This window comes from Schistocerca gregaria, chromosome 8, assembly GCF_023897955.1.
Source record: "Schistocerca gregaria isolate iqSchGreg1 chromosome 8, iqSchGreg1.2, whole genome shotgun sequence".
Taxonomy (NCBI): domain Eukaryota; kingdom Metazoa; phylum Arthropoda; class Insecta; order Orthoptera; family Acrididae; genus Schistocerca; species Schistocerca gregaria.
The window spans coordinates 431342359-431365505 of record NC_064927.1 but is presented as its reverse complement, the minus strand read 5'-3'; the positions used below and the strand labels follow the sequence as shown (position 1 = coordinate 431365505).

The following is a 23147-nucleotide window of genomic DNA, read 5'->3' as shown; positions in this document are numbered from 1 at the left end:
AAAGTATTCTGTTATGCTCCTTGAATCTAGTCCATAGCTCAACTGTCACATCTTATCAAGAGACATTTTATTAAGAACTCGCTGCTGGTGGAAGCCCCATTATTGTTATCAGGGCAATGGCCTTTATCTCGATCTGCGAGCTGCGACGCTTCGTCACTCTTGGTTCAGAACACTTGGTCACGCGAGCAGTATTACGTAACGCACCAGGGGTGGGATCCAAGGTTATCGTCTAGCGCAGAATCGCACATAAGAGAAGGCCAGGGACTGCGAAAACACAGTCCGCTGCGAATCTCTGCTAGTGGCGGTAAGTCTGCTCCAACAACTCTCTTCTTGTCTACACAAAATTGGCGAGTAATACTTTTGTGTCTGACTGCAAGTAGCTCTATATTAATTCGTATTATACCATACTCGGTTTACAATGCAAACGTAAGGAATTTATCTACCTGTCATGACAATTGTATGTGTGTGTGTGTGTTACTCGACCTGTATCCAGTGTTTAAAATACGGATATAAGTTTCACTGAATAATACACATGGTTCTGACTCGTCATTTGCCGGAAATGACACATAGTATCCATCTACGGTTCACTTTATATCTCAGTGCAATTTGTGGGTGTGCCACAATACGTCAACTCTTTAATGACTTTTCCAGGATCTTTCCAATTTCTGTATCCCGAAAATAATTGTAAAGGACGGAGGGAAATATGAATTCTATGTTATTTGCTTTATAGCTTTGCGTGTTGATCACCTTATCTTATTCCCTCAGTTTCCGTGGGAACATTACGTAGCGGCTTCATTCCACCCTGTAACCGGCTGCTTGGGATTGTGTAAGTACGATTTCGCGATATGGGAATAGCCTATATGTTGACACTGTTATTATAGTGCTCTTGTTTTCTACTCGTCTTATGTTGTTGAAATCTTTTGGTAACAATAAGGTATGCATTTTCAGACCTTGCAGGTAAAATAAAAAGAAATACTGGTTTGCTTAGCCTTGAATGTGTTGTACTGATATACAAAGTGCTTCAGAGCAACATTTTAGCTTGACTATATATGCATATTTTTACACAAAAATGGTGTTCACCTAATGACAAAATATGTATAGCTATTTATACATTTTTATTTGCTTCGTAGACGAATGAGAAAGTTCAAAATAATTAGTTGAAATGTGTTTGGTTGGTAACAGAAATAATTTCCGTAGCAGCTGAGGAAGAACGGATACTACTAATATCATAATTTCTACCAGACAGTGCCGTCAAACAATCGAATTTGAGCCTGTTCGCTCTGCTCTTCTTGGTGTTAACTATGTGTTCGGTGTTGTTTCAGTCCCACATGCTTCCACGGAGACAAATGTGTTTCGTAAGCATTCTTTTTCGTAGACAAGCGTAGGAGTTCATAGTATTCGGAACATAAATCGAAGACTATCACTGGTTTTTAAACCTGAACTCATAACCGTTCCGCTTCGCATCGCTGCACATATCTGTGCGATAGGAGCGATTATACGTAGTTGTGGTTCAGTGGCGTCTAGTCAAACGTTATGACATTATTCTGTTTCGTGGAGTGCGAAACGCTAGATTTCTCTGTACTGAGACTTAGTTAACAATTTTAGCACCAGGATTTGTAAAATTCTCATTCGACATTACGTCAGTTTGCACTGGGTGACATACTGACTCATAACTGTCTCATCTTCCGAATTATGTGAATCTGGGTTTAACTGTAACCGGTAATTGGTACAGCAATGGTCTCATCAGAATTTGCTGAGGAGTATGCGGAGTTACTTCTGTTTCTGTCGATGTACATGCCCGTAAAGATTCTTGGCTTCCCTCTATGCGTGGTAACATGAGCCAGCTACATGACGAAAGCTCCGTAGTACATGCGTTGTTCGTCGTGAATAACTACTTTTTGTTAAATTTACCTCATTTCGACTTAGTCGGATAATTCTACTGCACAGAGCGTTAAGTGATGTAGAGGGCCGTTTTTTAAAACAATTCTAATGAATGTTAGGCTCCATATGGTTCCCAAGTTGTGCAGCGACCGCAAACCATAAAATTACCAAATAAGCAGCAACCAGTCGCAAAATCATGTTTTCTTTATTTACTTTTGCAAATCGATTTTATGTTTGACCTGTGCTTTAGATAGTGTTACTACTCATGAACCATATACGTTGAAAGCACCGATGATGGCTGTTAATCAGTTAAAATCGATTTGCAAAAGTAAATAAAGAAAACATGATTTTGCGACTGGTTGCTGCTTATTTGGTAATTTTACAATTCTAATGCTTTCCTTGTAGGATTGGAGAGTTCTATACATTGTCAGTGCTCCTCCGAAGAAGTGATGTTTAATCTTTATTTAAGATTACTTATCAACCGATATGGACCCTGTCGATCTTAGGTACTTGTGGGGTTTGTTCTCCGCTCATTGACATACTGATAACAATCTCACTTTTGTTCGTAGCCGGCCGCGGTGGCCTCGCGGTTTCTAGGCGCGCAGTCCGGAACCGTGCGACTGCTACGGTCGCAGGTTCGAATCCTGCCTCGGGCATGGATGTGTGTGATGTCCTTAGATTAGTTAGGTTTAAGTAGTTCTACGTTCTAGGGGACTAATAACCACAGCAGTTGAGTCCCATAGTGCTCAGAGCCATTTGAACCATTTTTTTGTTCGTAGTGATATAAGCATTCAATGGTCACAGCTTTCGTTGATTTTCGTTCGTGCAGGAATATTTGAAGACAAAATCTCTGCATGCATTTTTCCTTCTCGGTTTTTGTGCAGTATGTATAAGAGCTGAACGTAAATTGTTGTGCCACAGTTCCCATAGAGTTTGATGAGATTCTTAAGACTTTTACATACCTTTCATAATGATTTTGCTACAATAAGTAGCGAAAAATTTTGTATTTGCCTCTTGGACTGTCCAAACGTGTTCCACTTACAGGTTTGTGTGGCTTTTGTGCTTTTTTAGTAACTATTTTAGGTTAGGTACTCTTTGTAGATGATGCTCTTTATCCTTTGTTCTCGGTCTCCATGAGGGACTCCTGACATAATTAACGATCTCAGAAAGTAATTGGGGAGGGCTTGCGCAGTTTATTACCAGAACGTGAGACGCAGTTCTACTACTGCACACTCGTACATGAGTTACGAAGGCACAGCAGCAAATTATACGTTACAGTTGTGTGAGATGATGCAGCGGTGTTACGCGTAAGCGTCAGCAGCTTTACTTAAAATTACAATGGCAAAACATCACAGAAATCTAATTTTGAATAAAAATTACGCTACAGTAATTGACTTCACAGGATATTAAATTATGCTACAACAAGCTTGAGGCCTACATAAATAAATCAGAACCCAACGAGCATATCGGGCCACAACTTTCTCCTGCAATCGCAATCCAACGCTAGTATCACCGTTGTATGAAGGACAATCTACAAATTTGTGATTATGAGCCTTGTAGACATTAGCTCGACACAAATGAAGTAGGAACCTTGTTGTGTTGATGTATCCCGATTTTAACACATTAATTGTCTTGTGTTTTTAATTTTTGATCTTATTCTCTAAAGTGGCTCACGATTTTCCATTTCTCACTGTTAAATATGGTGATGTGTATGTAACGGAGTACAGTGGAGAATGACGTACGATTTGTTAGTAGGAAATAATGAAATACAGCTGTGATACACGTGGGTACTATAAATTGAAGACTTCACTAGTTTATAGGACGAATTTCCACTCTACAGCGGAAAGCAAGCTGATTTGAAACAATGTGGCTGTTTAAAACGTTGTGGCTGATGCGGGTTTGTACCTGGGGTTAGTCAACTGTTTCCAGAGTGAATTACCACTTTTCTTGTGTGTGTGTGCCGATTTAAAACTTTCAAATAGACTAAAACCATGCGGCGGTGCTGGGACTTCGGTTTCGAACTTTTACAGATGTCTCAGAATCGGATCCCGGTTCGGAACATTGGCACAGTCTACACGAAGGTTTCTTAGCAGCGCACATTTAGCTGTCTAGATCCTGGCTAAGCTACACTATGTGATAAAAAGTATCCGGACACATGGCTGAAAATGACTTAAAAGTTCGTGGTGCTCTTCATCGTTAATCCTACTATTCAATATGGTTTTAGGCCACCCTTACACTTGATGACAGATTCCACTCTAACAGGCGCATGTTCAATCAGGTGCGGGAAGGTTTCTCGGGGAATGGTAGCCCATTCTTGAAGGAGTGCAGCACTGGGCAGAGGTATCGATGTCGGTCGGTGACGCCTGGCACGAAGTCGGCGTTCCAAAATATTCCATAGATATTCTATAGGATTCAGGCCAGAACCCTTTTCAGGTCAGGCTATTTCAGGGATGTTTTTGTCCTGTAACCACTTCACCCCAGGCTAAGTATTATGAGCAGGTGCTAGATCGTGTTGAAAGATGCAATCGCCATCCCCGAATTGCTCTTCAAGAATGGGAAGCAAGAAGGTGCTTAAACCATCAGTGTAGGCCTATGCTGTGGTAGTGCCACGAAAAACAACGAGGGGTTCAAGACCCCTCCGTGAAAAACACGACCACACCCTAACACCACAGCCTCCGAATTTTACTGTTGGCGCTATACACGCTGGCAGATGACGTTCACCGGGTATTCGCCATGTTCACATCCCGCCATCGGATCGCCACATTCTGTACCATAATTCGTCCCTCCACACAACGTTTTTCCATTGTTAAATAGCCAAATGTCGCTAATTACACCAAGCGAGGCGTCGTTTGGCATTTACGGGTGTGATGTGTGTATGAGCAGCCGCTCGACAATGAAATCCAAGTCTTCTTACCTCCCGCCTAACGGCCATAGTACTTGCAGTGGATCATGATGCACTTTGGACTGCCTGTGTGATGGTCTGGATAAATGTCTGCCTAATACACATTACGACCCTCTTCAACTGTCGGCAGTCTGTGTCAGTCAACAGACGAGATCGGCCTGTACGCTTTTGTGCTGTACGTGTACCTTCACGTTTCCATTTCACTATCACATCGTAAACAGTGGACCTAGGGATGTTTAGGAGTGTGGAAATCGTATGACACAAGTGACATCCAAACACGTGACCACGTTAAAAGTAGGTGAATTCCGCGCCCAACACCCCTTTACGCTTTCTTACGATGTCAAATGACTGCTGAGGTCGCTGATATTGAGTGCTGGCAGTAGGTGGCAGCACATTGCACCTATGGAAAACGTATGTTTTTATGGGTGTCAGGATACTTTTGATCACACAGTGTATTTCTGCACAATCTCCGTTCTTCTGGGAGTGGTGGTCCCGAAAGTTATGTAGACGTACTTCTGTGAATTTTTTGAGGTAGGAGATGAAGCGCTGGTCGAAGTGAAGCTTTGTTGGCCGGTTGTGAGTCATCCTTCCCTAGCTTAGCTGGTAGAGCAACATGCCGGAGAATTGCAAAGGTCATAGGTTCGATTCACGGTCCAGCATTGCATACAGTTCCCAGGAAATTTCGGCTTCGTCAATGTTTGCAGTACATTAGGATACGAAAATGAATGAATCTGTAATAACAACGTTAAAAAAGAAAGGCCCCGCGTTCAGTCCGACAGATAACATCAAATAAATGGAATCATTTGAAAATCAATACTTTCCCCATAGTTCCAAACGAAGCCCTTTCGCAAATGTTCCCATGTATTTATTGTGGAAGTTTAAGTGTTTCTGAATAAAAAAAGAATTTATCTAATATGAAATGTTTATCTGAGTGGCATTTACACTTGCAAAACAATACGTTGGATATGTACACACGTATCAAACCATTAACAAATAAGCAGAGCGCTTGTTAGATGATACTGTAACCATTCGCATTATATTTGTATTTGCTTCTAACCGTATAACTAAAGAGTTATATCATGTTGCCATCGACGAAGCAGTTGGTATATTTCGAACTTCTGGAACGGTAACGTAAAGGTTGAAACTGAAATCAGTACCGAAACATGTTACTCACATCGGAAGGTCAACAACAATTTACATTAAGAATTGTTATTCTTGCAGCTTACGTAGCATCTACAAAGAGCAGGAAGGCAGCTGTATCGATTCCCCCACAACTTTCAACATTAGCTTTTGGTTTATACCCATTTAAATTTTAGTTACCCTTAATAATGTAAATTCACCGGCCAAATGAGATATTTTCGCATACTGCACTACGACAGTACAGAAAAAATGTGTGTATACAAGTAACTATTACTTCAGTCCAATAGGAAACTGTTTAGACTAGCGAGACTTCATTAAAAGGTTAAACATTAGGTTGAAATTTTTTTCGCGTTGTCTTAACTTCGAGTTTTACGTCAGACTGATATAAACATACATGAAATGTAGTCGCAGTTGCGAATACGGGACAATCATCACTGCTTAAAGGAGTCTCGACACTGAAAAGTTGTACCAGGCCGGGACTCGAACCCTGTGGGCGAGTGGTTACGTCAAATGCTTTGGCTATCCGTGCATGACAAACTTCCTGTACACGTACACACATTCAGTAATTCCCGTACAGGGAGGACATTTTAGTTGAAAGTCCTCGCCTCGTATCGGTGGATAGATACGATACTGCAGTGCTTGTGTTGTTAAGAAGAATGGTGCATTGTTCGTTTGGACATGCATACATGCATGTCCGAAGGAACATTGCACAATTCTTCTTAACAATACAAGCACTGAGTATCCTATAGTGTTAGGAATATCACTAAGACTAAAACGTACTTCTCCCAAATGTCCTAAATCTCCCGCTTTGCGAAGTACTAAAGGTACCGCTTAGCTAAAGTACTATATCTTTGTTTGACAGGTATCGAAACTGGAAAGCACCTAAACCATGACGCTGGTGACGGGCAGTTGGCTGCTGGACGCAGTCTTGCTGTTGGTACCCCTGCTGTACTGGTACATGACGCGGAACTTCGGCTATTGGAAAAAGCTGGGAATCCCTTACTGGAAGCCCACTCCCTTCGTAGGCAACGTAGGCAGCGTGGTGCTCGGCCAGAAGCACATGGGCGAGCCAGTGCTGGAGTGCTACCACATGGCTGGTGACGCCCGCTTCATGGGCATGTTCGCCTTCGACCAACCGCTGCTGATGGTGAAGGACCCAGTGCTTGTGGGGCGCATCATGTCCACAGACTTCTCCACCTTCTACGCCACCAACGCGAAAATCGATCCCGTTGCCGACCCGGTCATTGGCATGTCGCTTTTTGGCCAACACGGTCCTGGGTGAGTTTCATCGAAAAATCTCTACTATGTTCACGTTGTCTCTAACACGGTCTTGGTCGTATGTCTGCATACTGCCAGCAATATAATACAGTCTCTAATTTTTATAATGGTGTTAATATTAAGAGTAATACACAATCTGAAATCACAAACTTTTTTTCTTTTTAAGCTGAGCTGATCAAAAGAATGACAACAGCATTTGAGTATAGAGTGCACATCTGTCACACGGCTATAGCAATTTGTAACGGGCTCCGTCACGTTGAAAGTACCTGCTTAAAAGAGTAGCATTTAGTTGTAGCACCCTTACATAATCAACGTTATGGTGGATGTTACGTTTACTTTCTTTTAAATCAATGCCACTTGTTATATAACACTTCCAGGATTCAAAACGTTCAGTACTTGTAGACTGTTAGGGACAAGTAGCACACAAATTCTAAAAAAAGAAAAAAAACTTCTGTGTGCACGGACTGCAACTAAAATTTTACACTGGGGTGAAAAAACATGGGTCATCTTTTTGAAAATGTAGGGATATCGGTAGTATCGCGTACTCAAGGTATAAAAAGGCAACGTGTTGACGGAGCTGTCATTTGCACTCAGGTGATTAATGTGAAAAGGTTTCCGACGTGATTATGGCCTATCGACGGTAGCTAACCGACCTTAAACGCGGAGCGGTAGTTAGAGCTAGGCGCAGGAGACAACATATTTCGGAAAACGTAAGGGAAATCATTATTCCGACATCCACAGTGTCAAGACTGTGACGAGAACACCAAATTTTAGGCATTACCTTTCACCACCTACAACGCAGTGTCCGACGGCTTTCACTTCACGACCGATAGCAGCAGAGTTTGTATAGAATTATCAGTGCTAACAGATAAGCAACACTGCATGAAGTAGCTGCAGACCTCGATATGCGACATACAACGAACGTATCGGTTACGGCAGTATGGCGAAATCTAACTTAATGGCCTATGGCAGCGAACAACTGACGAGTGTGCCTTTGCTAATAGCTATACATCGGTGCTAGAATCTCTCCTGCGCCCGTGACAATATCATTTGGATCCTAGACGACTCTAAAGCCGTGCCCTGGTAGTATGTATCGACTTCAGGTGGTAAGAGCTTATGGTAGGGCGCCAATAATGCCTAGACTCCACGAAGCCAACAACCCAAGTTGTGAAGAAGGCTCCGTGAAAGCTTGTGGTGGCTCCATAATGGTGTGGGCTGTGCTTACATGAAATGAATTGGGTCCTCTGGTCCTACTGAGACGATCATTGGATGGAAATAGGTATATTCGGCTTCTCGGAGGCCATTCGCAGCCATTAATGAACTTCAAGTTCCCAAACAGCGATCGGATTTTTATGGATGACTATACTCCATGTCACAATGCTACAATTGCTCGCGATTAGTTTGAAGGATGTGATTCTTGAGTTTCTCCCGGAGTATTTGATAGTCTAAATATCCACGGGTGTACTGCCGGTCTACAATGTCCAACGGACACAATATTTCGGCGATCATACATGTCCCCATCATCAGGTGAACTGACGTACTGAGCTCCTGTGAGCGTGCTGGTACGGAGATCCGTACACTATGGCTGCTCAGGGGGAATTGGGTTCGTCGCGGCGGCGGCCGATTTAAATACCCTCCGCCCGCGGCACACTCCCTCCACCCTCCGCGCCCCGCGCCACATTCGCGCGGTGGAACAGATGGCGACGGCGTCTGAGATGACGTCGGTGTGATGGCTCTGTCCGCCGTGGTCGTCACAACTATACGTTTGCTCGATTTACTCTTGATTAACCCAATCGCTGGTTCCCAAGCCTTGCTAAGATTATAGCCACAGTCACGGTTTATGAGGTCGTCATCGGTGCGAAATATTGTGCCCGTTGGACACTGTAGACCGGCAGTACACCCGTGGATATTTTGATTAGTTTGAAGGATATTCTGAGCATTTCGAGAGAATGACTTGGCTACCCATATCACCGCCAAGAATCCTATCGAACATTTATGGAACATAATCGAGAGATTGGTTCGTGCACTAAATCCCGCACCGGCAATACTTCCTCAGTCATGGACGGCTATAGAGGTAGAATGGCTCCTTATTCCTGCAGGGTCCTTGGAGTTAGTCCATGCCACATGAGGTAGCTGCACTAAGCCCCGAAAAGGAGGTCCGACACGATATGGCAGGTATCCCATATCCCATGAATTTTGCCACCATAGTATACCTCAAAAACAAATTATTATTATTTAATGTCTTTTTCACATTAATGCTCCGTGCTTTGAGAATGTCAACTGTAGTGAGCAATGCTGTTAACTGCCAGGTGTCTTTAAGAAGGAACTATGACTGCTGTACTGGTGATAGTAAATCAGTACTAGTTGGCCACTACATACTTATAGCTGCTTGTGTACATCTAAGTTCTCTTCAGAGATCTCTAGATTTAGAAATTATGTTGTTCTAGAAAAGCATTTGGTAGCACAAACGATCTTTGTTTCTTTATAGATGGAAGAAATTACGTACTGTTCTAAGTCCAGCTTTCACTTCTGGCAAAATCAAGCTCATGTTTCATCTCGTAAATGAAGTGGGACAGAACCTGACTCGCCTTCTTGAAACCGAAGCCTCTAAAGGTAACAAACTCTTCTTTTCAGAGTTAATAATTAAGACATTTCAAGCTAACAGAAGAAACTTTTGACGCATAATCGTCACTTTGTATTATGTCATTTCTTGTACTTCTTTAAAGACAGGAAAAAATATTAGGGAAATCTCCAATAGCATTGCTATGAAGTTTCTGTCACAAACTGTATTTTGTGGAAGTTTAGAAAGTGAACAAAGTTTCGAAAGTGAACACTTCCAAATTCTCCCTCCCCCTTTGCTCAGAAGTGTTGTCATATCTACGGTGACAATGCCAATATGTCTTACCAATAAACGACGATGGATTTTACCGCATATAGTAAATAGGTAACTTTCATAATTTAATATGGCAGCAAATTCAGAAATTGCCAATAATACAACTTCAAATGGTGGAAAAACTACAGGGTTTCAGACGAATCTACCTCTTCTCCCCACCCCTATCCCATTCCTTTACCCCTGCAGTGTAGGAGCTTTATTGCAGTAAGCTATTTCACACAGTCTTTAATATAAAATTAAGTGGAACATCTACGTAACAGTCATTCAATGGCAGTTTTCATTAGCAGCTGTAATGTACATAGCATAGTAATATCTTTATCCCCTGTTACTGACACCTCGCTGTAGCAGCCGTTATTGTCAAATGTTCTACTGCAAACATATTTTTTAAAATTAAATGGCAGTGGTGTATCTTTTCGAACACAGACTGAGAACATGTCATACAAATGAAGCTACATACAGTGATTAGCGAAAACGTTATGATCACCTGTTTAATAACATTTTGCCTGTCTTTGGGACGAAATCCATCACTGATTCTGCGTGCCAGTGTTCCTACAGTTTTTTGATAGGTTTGTGGACATATGTGGCGTTCTATGTGTACCGTCAGGTCATGTTCGCATAAATGACAGACCGCTGATTTGCGGACAGCGACCCATATGCCCATAGGATTTATATCAGGCGAATTTGGTCCCTGAGACATCAACGTGAGTTCACTACATGCTCATCAGACGACTGTAGTACGGTTCTGGATACGAGATACTGACAGTTATACTGCTAAAAGATGACATCACCAAAAGATGACATCACCTCGTGATGACAGGGTGTTGTGTGTCTTTCATCATCATTTCATCCCCATCGACACGCAAGTCGCCGAAGTGGCGTCAACGCGAAAGACTTGCACCAGGCGAACGGTCTACCCGACGGAAGGCCCTAGCCACACGGCATATCCATTTACCGCCGGGGAAGACGTCAAACGTGAAGAGCTGCAGGTGGTTCGCAGCTGTCAGAGTATCTTCGATTACTACCACAGGTCCCATGCAAGAGAAGAAGAATGTCTCCCGTAGTAAAATACTGCTCACACACCAGCCTGCCTCCGTGGGGCGCTGCACTTTTCGAGCCACTGTCCACATGGATGAAGGCATTTGTGGAGACGACCCTCCACCTAGTGTTGCAGAAATGTGATTCACTCCAAGACCGGACACGTTTCCATTGATCGAAGGTCGGATCCCAATCATCTCGTGCCCACTGCAATCTTAATTATGACGTCATTAGGTCAACACTTAAGGGTGGTGTGCTGCGAAACTCCACGTTCAACAACGTACGATGAACGCTGTGCCCCGAAACAGTTGTTCGTGCGCCAGCACTGTGCTCTTTCGTCAGAGTTGCCACAGGATGGTGATCCAGCCTACTATACAGAGCAGACAAACCTCCGAATCCTACGATCAGTGAAGAGTCGTGGAAGTCCAACCATCTAGCCCCTAGCCCTGCTACTTCTTTCCATGGGTGCCCACGACAGCAGCACGTGAAGGCACAAGCAGTTTCACCGTTTTCGAGATACTCGCTCAGGGCTTCTGCAAAATAATAACCTACTATTCGTATTTATTCAAACATGTAGCATAATTTTTTTCTAAGAAGAACATAGTATTTTGCTGGAGGCTTGCCAGTTAAGTGGATAATGATTAGTGTTGTGTGGTTAATTGTTGTAAGAACTCCATTTGCCTTTTAGCATGCATCGTGCGTGTGAAGCAAACGTGTTTTATATTTCCTGTTTCGTTTCCACGTGTCCCTCAGGCAGCTCAGTCGAGCTGAAGGACGTCATGGGGCGATACACGACGGACGTGGTCTGCTCCATCTTCATGGGCGTCAACGCTGGCTCTCTGGAGGACCCCAACTCCCAGCTTCGAGTAAATTTACGGGATATCCTCAGAGAGAATCTGGTGGGACGGATCCTAACGACATTACTTTTTTTCGCTCCTAAGCTGATGTCCTTCCTCCATATCCGGGCTGGCAGCAAGAAAACAGAGGACTACTTTGTGCAGAACACAGGAAAGGTACGTACGTACACACTACCAGCTTACTTAAATAGGAGTATTTCCAGAAGGCAAAAACTTACATTTCTTTGTTTCGGCATCTATCCTGCTCTGATTTCGTCGTGCAAGGAACGCCACTTCTTACACTAAACTATTCATTTCTTTTAACAAGTCCTGTAATTCTTCCCTCCTTTCACTTTGAATTCAGCTTCTTGACCTTTTTTTTTTTTGTCGCTGGTTGTACGATGTAAAGGTTCATCATCATCATTAAAGAAGGGGGACTGTATCCCTGCTTTATGCCTCTTTGACTGAGAGCTGTATAACTGTCAAACCTATTAAGCCCTCTCGGCTCTTGCACGTATTGTGTATTGTACATCTTTCCATACGTCGTAAACATCTTTTTCGTTTTTGTATTTCAAACATTTTGTGGAGGCAACCGGTTGCACACAACTTTTTTAAAAACACATTAAGCAGGTTTCGATAGCTCTAACACCATCTTCAGCAGAATGATTGATAAAAGTTACATGAACTCACATAACAACTTCTAAATTTTCAGCAACTTGACTCATGGAACACGTTATTTGACTATAGCACTATTGCTGAAAATCTAAAGTTATCACGTGAATTCATGTAACTTTTACCATTCTGATGAAGATAGCCTTAGAGCTATCGAAACCTGGCTAATATGTTTTTAAAATCGTCGTGTGCAACCGGTTGGCTCTTACATTTTATGAGGGCTGGAACTTTAATAGTGGCAACTATTTATTAACAGCTCGTACAGAACAGATAGGTGTTGCAAAGTTTTACTGACCTTCAGTGTAGTCACCAGCATTGTGTATAACCAGTTGCCAGCGATGTGGATACTCTTAGTGCTTGACAGTCCGAGCGGCGCGGTCTATTACCCGACGAATTTGTAGCAGTTCTGAAGCGAATGCCGTGATGTTTCCTTCAGTTTAGAAATCTAGTTGAACATACGATGGCTTAATTCAGGGGAGTAAAGTAGATGGTATAGCACTTAGCAGCCCCATCAGTCAAACAAATCAGTAACAATGTGCACTGTACGTGCTTGAACATTGTCCTGCAAAATGATGGTCAGGTGCTGCAGAAAGTGTCACCATTTCTGTCTCTACGCTGTTCATTTTTGGAACACAACCTGCGACCAGCTTAGAGACAGATGACTACCCCAGCAGGTGTCCCTCCCCAATCCAAATTTCTATTCACTCCTCAGTCCACTTGGTATTCCTCCTAAACTCCAACACCATTGCTGTGGTTTTCCATCACCAATTTTTGAGAATTGAAAAAGGTCGCTGGATCCACTTAGCTTCATTTGATTAATGCACCTATTCCTGGTTGTGAAGCAGAACCCCGGTTTCGTCGGATGCGAAGATGGTATTTCGGCACAGCTGCACAACCTCTCAGATGCTGTTCGAGTTTGGGGAGAATACCAAGTGGCATGAGGAATGGAAGGGAATTTGGATTGAGGAAGAAAGAGTGATAGGATAGGGGACCTGCCTAACGGGTGGGAGATTTGGGTTAGAAACCTGGCTTACGTACAAATCTTCATTCGTCGCTTCAGTCTGCATATATACACCAAAAATGTTTGAGAGTTATATTTGGAATTACATGGTTTCATTTGATTGCATCTTTGCTAGGTGAAGTACTGACCAGTGTTTTTATAGTTTTACCTGTTGTGCACTATAAACGTCCAACTTCTATCAACAGCTCATCGAGCATCGGAAAGAACACGGCATCGTACGGAACGATGTGGTTGATCTGCTCTTGAAAATCAAGGAAGACAGACTTTCTGATGACGAGGACTCTCAGGAAGATATTGCAAACGAGAAAGCGAAGGCAGGAGACAAAAAACTCAGTAAGTTACAATTTTATAATTTAATAGCCTTGTTTTCGATTTACGATTACATTCATTTACGCAACATTTAAACTACCGTGAAGCGTTGTAAACAGTTTTATGTGAGATCCCTGAAGGTAACCTGAAAACGGAAAGCGACAGTAAATAAAAAATTATTTATCAGTTGCACTAAACGGTTTAGAACATATTTCTTAACTTCTTACAAGCTGTGTCTCATCACTTGCGCGAAACACACTAAGATGGATTAAGGCATGGGGTATCTTGTAATACAATGTTTGACCTCTTTTTGCCCGGCGTACTGCAGAAACTCCACATGGCATGGACTCAATAAGTCGTTGCAAGTCCCCTCCAGCAATGTGGAACATGCTGCTTCTACAGCCGTCCATAATTACAAACGTAATGCTGGTGCACTATTTCCGCATAAACTGACCTAGCGATAATGTCCCATAAACGTTCGATGGGATTCATGTCGAGCGATTTATGTGACCGAATCATTGGCTCCAGTTGTCCAGAATGTTCTTCAGAACAACTGCGAACAACTGTGGCACAATGAACTGCATTAAAATTTCATCGTTGTTTGGGAACGTTAAGTCCATGAATGGCTGCAAATTGGCTCCAAGTAGAAACAAATGACCATTTACAGTCATTTATCCGTTCTGTTCGACGGACAACCCAGTCCATCCTACGTAAGCAAAGACCCCACCACATTTACATGCACTGTCCTAACGGATACGTTCGTCTTACGTCCGATATTGATTTCTGCGGTTATTTCAAGCAGTATTGCTTGTCTGTTAACAATGACAACTCTACACAAACGCAGCATCTCTCGCTCGTTCAGCGAAGGTCGTCGGCCACTGCGTTGTGTGATGAATGATGATGATTATGATGATGATGATGTTTGGTTTGTGGGGCGCTCAACTGCCTGGCCATCAGCACCCGTACAGTGTCCCAATGTTTACACAGTCCATTTTTACACAGTCCAATCTAGCCAGTGTCACGAATGACGATGATGAAATGATGAGGACAACACAAACACCCAGTCCCAGAGAAAAATCACCGCCCCGGCCGGGAATCGAACCCGGGACCCCGTGATTTGTCGAATGAAGAATAAAGCCAGTGTTTTAGTATTCTCGACACACTCTTGATCCCGTGGATGTCGGAATATTGAATTCCGTAACGATTTCCGAAATGCGATGTCCCGTGCGTCTAACTTCAACAACAATTCCGCGTTCAAAGTCTATTAATTCTAATCATGCGGCAATAACCACGCCAGAAAGTTTGTCACGTGTATCACCTGGGTAGAAGTGACAGGTCCGTCAATACTATTTTTCTACCTTCTGTACACAATACTGCAGCCATCTGTATATGTTCACATCGCTACGACTTTTCTCACCTCGTTGTATATTAGTTTAGATCCATTCATGCGCATTACTGACTGTAGTGTATTTGCCTTGCAGCGCATCACTAATTTGGTGCTTCTTCCTGTAGAACTTACGAACGAGCTCATCGCAGGCCAGCTGATGTCTTTCCTCAACGCCGGGTTCGACACTTCGTCCTCGACTATGTCCTTCTGTCTGTACGAGCTGGCGCGGAACGCAGAGCTGCAGGAAGAGGTACGCCAGCACGTGCGGCAGGTGCTGAAGAGGCACGGCGGTCAGCACACATACGAAGCCCTCAACGAAATGACGGACCTCACCAACGTCGTCAATGGTGAGTACTACAAAGCAGAACGCACCCACTGTAACACTGTAACTCTCATTAGGCAATGCCGTCTCAGATACGCCACTTGGCCTTTTGGTAAGAGCATTGGAGGATCAGACATTTTGGATACGTTGCCACTAGTCCCAAGACGTCTGCACTGCTGTCTATCTTGTACTAGCCTCTTCATTTCTGCTTATTAGTCCAACCAGTACCCGATTGAAACCGCTTATTCGAATTTGACCATTGCTGACATCGGGCAATAAAACGGGAATATACTAAGTGTACGACTACAGGTTGTAAGCTAACCCCCATAGTGCTCAGAGCCTTTTGAACCGTTTGGATTGTGAAGTCAACTGTCTTCTTCACCTACCAGAAGTGTTTCTCACAGAATTCCTCCTGGAAGACCCGACTATACCCATAGTAGCAGCAATACAAACAAAATTACTAGAGTTGGATAATCGGTTGAAGAGCCAACAGCTGTTTCTTAGTGAAAGCAAGAATTTCTCCTTCGCGTTTATTTCTTGTTCTGTTACTCTCTAGTACTAGGATGTTTCAAGTAGTAGTATTATGTAATTACGAGAGACGTTTCTTAAGTAATGCACACTAATGTTTTTACTTACAACTTTTTTTCAATCTGTCTTTACAGTCCTTCAGTACAGTATCCCCTCTATGACTGAACCCCAACGTCTCTGAAGCTCTATTATTCCATCGACGACATCACGTCTATTCATATGCCAAGTGGCTCAGGTAGCGGTGCTAGAAAGCTCTTCCAGAGAAGGATAACACGTCCTTTCATAACTTTTTTTTCAGCTTCGGGAACAAATCGGAATCTGGTGGACTCATTACCCGGCCTGTAGGGAGGATACAGCAACACTTCCCATCCGCATTCGCGCAGTTTTTGGATTACAACACTGACGATATGCGGGTATGATGGAGAATGAGTGGCGAAACCTCGAGCAACCAAGGTCGGGTTTTGAGCATTTATATGCACAGGTTTTGGATGAAGCTGTGAATATTCGCTGTTGTTCCACTTGGGACTCTTGCCTGTTGTGGGGATCCCTTGTTATTCATAAGCAAAAATCATTTGCCTGAGCTTTGATTGACTGCATCGAATTTTTTTTTAATGTGGAGAAACTCAAGCTCTCAACTCAATAGACTGTGATTTAATCTCCTTTTCAAAGTCTCTAATCGATGTGTAACCAATAGCAAACATTCGACGCAAGAATCCTTGACCTTCACGACCTAATCGTTGCTTAAAGAAAGTTGCGATGTCCAGGCGTTTATGCTTCTCTTCAGCAGTCAAACAGTGTGTGACCCATCGCTCAGAAATGTTTCTCTTCTTAAAATCATTTGTCAGAATACGGAATACTGACGTTGCGGGAATTCCCGTGGTTTCAGAGAGTTTCTCACAAGTCTCCCTCCGATCTCCTTCCAGTATATTTGCCACGAGTTTGACACGTCATTCATCTATTGACGTTTCTGGCCTTCCAGGTGTAGGAGTATGGTTCAAAAAAGGTTCAAATGGCTCTGAGCACTATGAGAGTTAACATCTGAGGTCATCAGTCCCGTAGAACGTAGAACTACTTAAACCTAACCAATCTCAGGACATCATACACATCCATGCCCGAGGCAGGATTCGAACATGGGACCGTAGCGGTCGTGTGGTTCCAGACTGAAGCGCTCAGCCACTCGGGCCTGCTAAATTATGGTATATTCTCACATGACCACCACGAAAACGATTCGCTGCAATCCACTGTAAACTCACCCCACTAACTTCACATAACACACCTGAGGGCTTTTGAAGACGCGTAAAGTTTCGATTTTGGTGTACGATCTCTGATATACAGTCACAGTACCCGAGGCTCCTGCAGGGTGCATTCTCTACCTCTCGCCAGTGTTATGTTACAGTACACGGCGAAAAAACCAAAGCAGGTGTTTCTTCCTCAAGCATCCAACTACATTTGAAGTAATTTTCATTGTTGTTGCATCAAACAGTCCACAGTAATACTAATCTGCTCATTATTTGTGAAATGGCCGGGCCGAGTGGCCGAGCGGTTCTAGGCGCTACAGTCTGCAACCACGCGACCGCTACGATCGCACGTTCGAATCCTGCCTCGGGCATGGATGTGTGTGATGTCCTTAGGTTAGTTAGGTTTAAGTAGTTCTAAGTTCTAGGGGACTGATGACCTCAGCAGTTAAGTCCCATAGTGCTCAGAGCCATTTGAACCATTGGTGAAATGTCTCTCGTAGTTGTTACACACGCGATAGACAAGCATATGGCGTATTTTCGCTGTCCAGATAACAGGTTGTAATTGCGAATAATAAACGAACAGCAATCAGTACTCAAAGTTCATAGAAACTAGTCTCTCAATGGTTGCAGGTGATTCGTTTGCTCAAAAAACGTAAAAATAAAGTGAGTGTGACTGTCACATTTCATTTAATACGTTTACAGATTTACTTCAGTCAATTACCTGTTTCATCATACCCGTTTCTTTCGGGAAACTAACTCGTAATTAGTATAAGTAAAGAAATTGAAATAGAACTAACTCGAAGGTCAGAAAACAGAACCCTGTTCGCTTATAAATGAATGTCCCACACTGTTCCCATTATTAAACTGTAGTCTTTCGACGACTCAGGCAGTGTATGAATAGAAAAAAAAAAACATAAAAATATTTTTCTGGTTGCAGAGGCGCTGCGGATGTATCCACCTGTCAACTTCCATGACCGCGAGGCGTCCAGGGACTACAAGATCCCGGGTACTGACATCGTCCTTCCCAAGGGGACCGGTGTCGTCTTCTCGGTCACTGGCCTGCATAACGACCCACGGTACTGGAAGGAACCCCACAGGTTCATGCCGGATCGCTTCAGAGAAGAAAACTCCAAGGACAGGCCGAGCTACACTTTCTTGCCGTTCGGCGAGGGACCGAGGCTGTGTATAGGTAAGAACCAGATCGCAATGTTTTCGTCTTATCTCCAGATCAGCCAGTCAGTTAACCACGTGGTAAACCACTTTTATTGCACTGGATAGCTTTCAGTGTCCACTTCAGTGGCGTTTTCAATGTCGTGAGGACGCAAATGAATGCAGGACACAACAACAGCAGGGAATCACTGGACTGCGTGCGTTCGCAGCTTCAGGACTGACTGAAAAGGCTAAAGAAGTGATCGCGAACGTCTTTTCACTATAGTGGGCGCTATGTGCCTTAGAGATAATCACATTGTCCTAACTTAACCTACATACGTTACAAGATTTCCGTGGTAATAACATACCACAGATTATGTGTAGAAAAACGAGACTCCGATATTACCGACTTTTTAAGTATTTATATTTTTGTTCGATACTATGGTATCGGTATTGGTAGCACGTAATGCTAAAATTTAATAGTCTCAGAGTGTCGGTATCAGAAGTATCGATATTGTATTGGAGTAAATAATAATTAAATACATATATTTCAATATGTAAATGAGATGGAGGTATATTTTTCTATAGCTCACAAAAGACGTCTTAGAAGCCACAAAACCAATTAATTAGTATCTAAAGTGATTACTCTCAACCATTTTATGCAGAAGATTCGCCTAAAAAAGTACGTAGACCGGGAAAAACCACAAAATATTCAGTAACTAACCAAGCACAAGAGGGGTTTTGCTTTGGTAACACAATGTTTGCTCTAGGAGTGCGGGAAATGCCAGTGGCGAATGCCGTCGTGAGAATGTGACGTACCTTTCCTTGTATGTATCCACAGTGTACTGTCACTGGAAAAGCTGCTTGTATTTCGTAACGCACAGCGTACAAGATAGCAAGACATGGAGGTACACCTGATGCGGGTCTCTAGAGATCCACGAATGGCCTCTCGATGCAATACACGTGACCGCTGAGCAGGTGCACACCGCTCATTTTGACGAGTACGTGTTTTACGTGAAATTAATGGATCCCCTTCACGTTGAAAGATTATTGTCGCGACATGGTTGTCAAGTCCCGTTCAAGCATCGCGGTAATTTTGTTAGTATGGTGTCACTCGCAGATGCTGAAATTGACTATACCAAAGTTCGAGTATTTAACCTTCCACCGGAGGTTGATGACAACTTTCTAAAGGACATATTGACTCCATATGGCAATGTGAAAAACGTACGTCTTGAACGTTGGTCTATTCAACACAGATTACAGTGTTATTGTCGAATTCGTTCCGTGGAAATGCATGTCAGACACGATATTCGACCACATTTTCTAGTGTGTGGTTCTCGTGTTCGTGCCCCGTATACTGTCAGCAGAGAACCTGATCCCTAAGTAATGAAAGTGCACACATTCGGTCTAATTGCCCGCGGAGGCTTTTTGTGTGTTAAAACCGTCATTAACGCAACGTCGCAAATTGACAGTTGCTAATCTTGTTCCTTCCACTCCCGAAGCCGGACCTACTTCTCATTCAGACCATAATGCACAAAAAGTCAGTTCTAATAATCGTGTAACTGAATTTCCACCTTTACTTCCGCGACAGGTTCAGAATCCTATTGCCCCCAGGACAGAACCCGTAACAGCCTTCTTGCTCGCGATGTGGCTCCTACTGAGCTGCCTCTGTGGAAAGCGAGTGGAGTTCCCTCCCCACCCCCCCCCCCCCCCCCCCCCTTGCTAAGTGTCCACCGTCACAGTATGCGACAGCGCAATGTCCTCCTGCTCCTTCGTCTTCATCATCGACGGTTTCCAGAATTTGCCCCCTACAACAACTCCTGAGAAGAATAAATTTAGCGACCAAGTATCACCTGTTGTATTGGTAGTTCCACAGAAATCATCCGCGCCATTAGTGTCTCGATCTGCAGTACGTGGCCTTTGTTGTGGGGGCAGATAAAGATGTGGCTTTACTGTTCAATCTGTACATCGCAGAAGCAATGATGCAAATAAAAGTAAGGCTCAAGAGTGGAATTACCATTCAAGGTGACAGGATATCAATGATACGATTCGCTGATGACTTTGTTACCCTGAGGGAAAGTGGAGAAGTGTTACATGATCTGCTGAACGGAACGACCAGTCTAATGAGTACAGGGTATGGATAGAGAGTAAATCGAAGAAGTACTAGGGTAATGAGAAGTAGTGGAAATGAGAGGAGCGAGAAATTTAACATCAGGATTGATGGTCACGAAGTGGATGAAGTTAGGTAATTGTTCTGCCTAGGCAGTAAAATAACCAATGACGGACGGAGCAAGGAAGACATCAAAATTAAACTAGCAACGTCAAAAAGGGCATTGTTGACCAAGAGAAGTATACTAGTATCAAATATCGGTCTTAATTTGAGGAAGAAATTTCTGAGAATGTACGTCCGGAATGCAGCATTCTATGGTAGTGAAACATAGGCTGTGGGAAATCCGGAAAAGAAGAGCATCGAAGCATTTGGGATGTGGTGCTACAGACGAATGTTGAAAAGGTGGACTGATACGGTACGGAATGAGGAAGCTCTACGCAGAATCGGAGATGAAAAGACTATGTGAAAAACACGCTTATGGAGAAGGGACAGGGCTTAGGCCGACTTGGAGCAGGAGAGTCACCACAGGACATTTTAATTTCTACTGTCTATACTTTTACAAATAAATTCATTAAACTTTAACAGAATGACCAGGAAGGATTTAGGGTTCATACTCAAAGCACTGGAAGCTCAAAAACGTAAAAAAAACACATATTTTTTACATGTGAAACTTCATCATTTTTCCACTTACTACTGGCTGCATTTGTTGCTATAGGTACACTTTTCTTCCTAGGTAAGAGAGATTCTTCGATGAATTTTTCATATCATACAAACAGTAGTTACAGGTGTATGAAGAGGTTAGCAAACGAGAGGAATTTATAATGGCTGTTGTCGCCGCAGCTGCTGTTCCTCTATACATGCACACATGTCTGAAGGAACGTTGCGCTGTAGTTATGATCAACACGGGCTGCAATGTAAACTGTACAGTCCTCTACAGTCCTGTATATGGTACAGCGTATATCAATCCCTGTAAGTTTCTTATCTGGTACTAACTGTAATGCTGTTGCTATTAACGTTAAATAGGTGAATGTAGACTATACTTTGTTTGTTTATGTTCTAAGTAGGCTGTTTTGGTTTTCTTATTGCTAACGCCACATAGCGCTCTGTATGAAGAATCACTGGCTGTGCTGTGCGCAGTCTGTGGCTAGTTTGCATTGTTTTCAGCCATTGTAGTGTTGGGCAGCTGGATGTTAACAGCGCGTAGCGTTGCGCAGTTGGAGGTGAGCCACCAGTAAGTCAAGGTAGCCACAGACTGCGCACAGCACAGCCAGTGATTTTTCATACATAGCGCTATGTGGCGTTACCAATAAGAAAACCTACTTACAATGTTGTCGATAGTGAGGCATCAGGTGTCACCACTCAAATAAAAAATACGGATATGAGATTTTTTCATGCAGGAACAAAAGCATGATTGTCTTCTGTGCGCTGTCTGCAGAAAATGAAATTTGTTCCCTTGTTCCCAGGCATGAGGGTGGCATACCTGCAGATAAAACTCGGCCTCGTCCACATCCTCAACAACTTCGAGGTGCTTCCAGCGCCAGACACGCCTAGCAGTCTGCGGTACGAGCCTTCCAAGTTCATTGGAACTCCAGCTGGGAAAGTGGCTCTGCGTTTCAGGAAAATCCCCGCACCTTGAGGATCCTCCAATGTGTGCAGGCCAACAGTCGCCACACCGTTCACCATTAACAGACAGGAACGGCAGCAACTGCGCAGACTGATATGACTTTACGATGGCAGTTACTTGTGTTTCGATCTGTACGAGCTACCCTTCTGTACGTGTAGTACAGTAATACGAATACCGTGTTGTTTTTATGTTGTTTATTATATATCAATAAATTATACAATAAAATTTTGTAATAAACAATTTTGTTTTATATCGGTTTCTGTTGTCGCACTCATCCTAGTAACAAATAACTGAAAAATCTGCAACGTCGAAAAGCAAGTCACAGAGAAAAATTCAGTTTAATATACACAGGGAAAAAAGTACAACTGCTAATCCAACGTGACACCCTAGATATTCGTAACGTAGGTGTCCATAACTAAAATTCCAGTTTCGAAATGCTGTGGAAAGATACACACTGCTCACAATGACGTCAAATTTGAACTGCTTATTACCGATAAAGGGGGAACGGCATGGAACTGAAAAAATACGAAAATTTTACCTATAGACGGAGCTGTAAACTTCTTAACGAAAACTGGGTCGGCCACAAATGGTAGATGAATCGCTATACGACGACTATGGCTTGTGTTTCACATTACAACATCCGTACTGTTGAATGTCCATGATATTACACCATCCATACTGTTGAATGTGCATGACTGCATAAGTTTGGCGGTCAACAATTGTGGTTCTGTTAGTTGCGTAAGCCCATACACCACGCCAGTAGCGTAACACATCCCTTGGAAAACATGGGTTTTTAACTGTTCTGATGCCAAAAATCGGATA

General features: G+C 43.1%; 1 protein-coding gene across 2 annotated transcripts; it reads left to right on the top strand.

Moving 5' to 3' along the window:
- Positions 1–257: 257 nt before the first annotated feature.
- LOC126284552 (cytochrome P450 6j1-like) lies at positions 258–22577 on the top strand. Of its 2 annotated transcripts, XM_049983553.1 has the most exons (9): positions 273–304; positions 766–826; positions 6786–7201; positions 9690–9814; positions 11883–12142; positions 13844–13991; positions 15480–15701; positions 18380–18631; positions 22165–22577. In XM_049983553.1, exons 3-9 carry the CDS (start codon positions 6813–6815, stop codon positions 22335–22337), a joined length of 1569 nt encoding a protein of 522 aa, XP_049839510.1. In that variant the 5' UTR covers positions 273–304; positions 766–826; positions 6786–6812; the 3' UTR covers positions 22338–22577. The 2 variants fall into 2 exon arrangements, with proteins under 2 accessions (XP_049839509.1, XP_049839510.1); XM_049983552.1 differs by lacking the exon at positions 766–826 and having other exon boundaries at positions 258–304.
- The last annotated feature ends 570 nt before the right edge of the window (positions 22578–23147 follow it).

Coding starts and splice junctions, on each gene's coding strand:
- LOC126284552 (XM_049983552.1), top strand. CDS start 6,813: ATGACGCTGGTGACGGGCAGTTGGCTGCTGGACGCAGTCTTGCTGTTG. Junction 7,202..9,689: donor TTTGGCCAACACGGTCCTGG/GTGAGTTTCATC, acceptor GTTTCTTTATAG/ATGGAAGAAATTACGTACTG. Junction 18,632..22,164: donor GGGACCGAGGCTGTGTATAG/GTAAGAACCAGA, acceptor CCTTGTTCCCAG/GCATGAGGGTGGCATACCTG.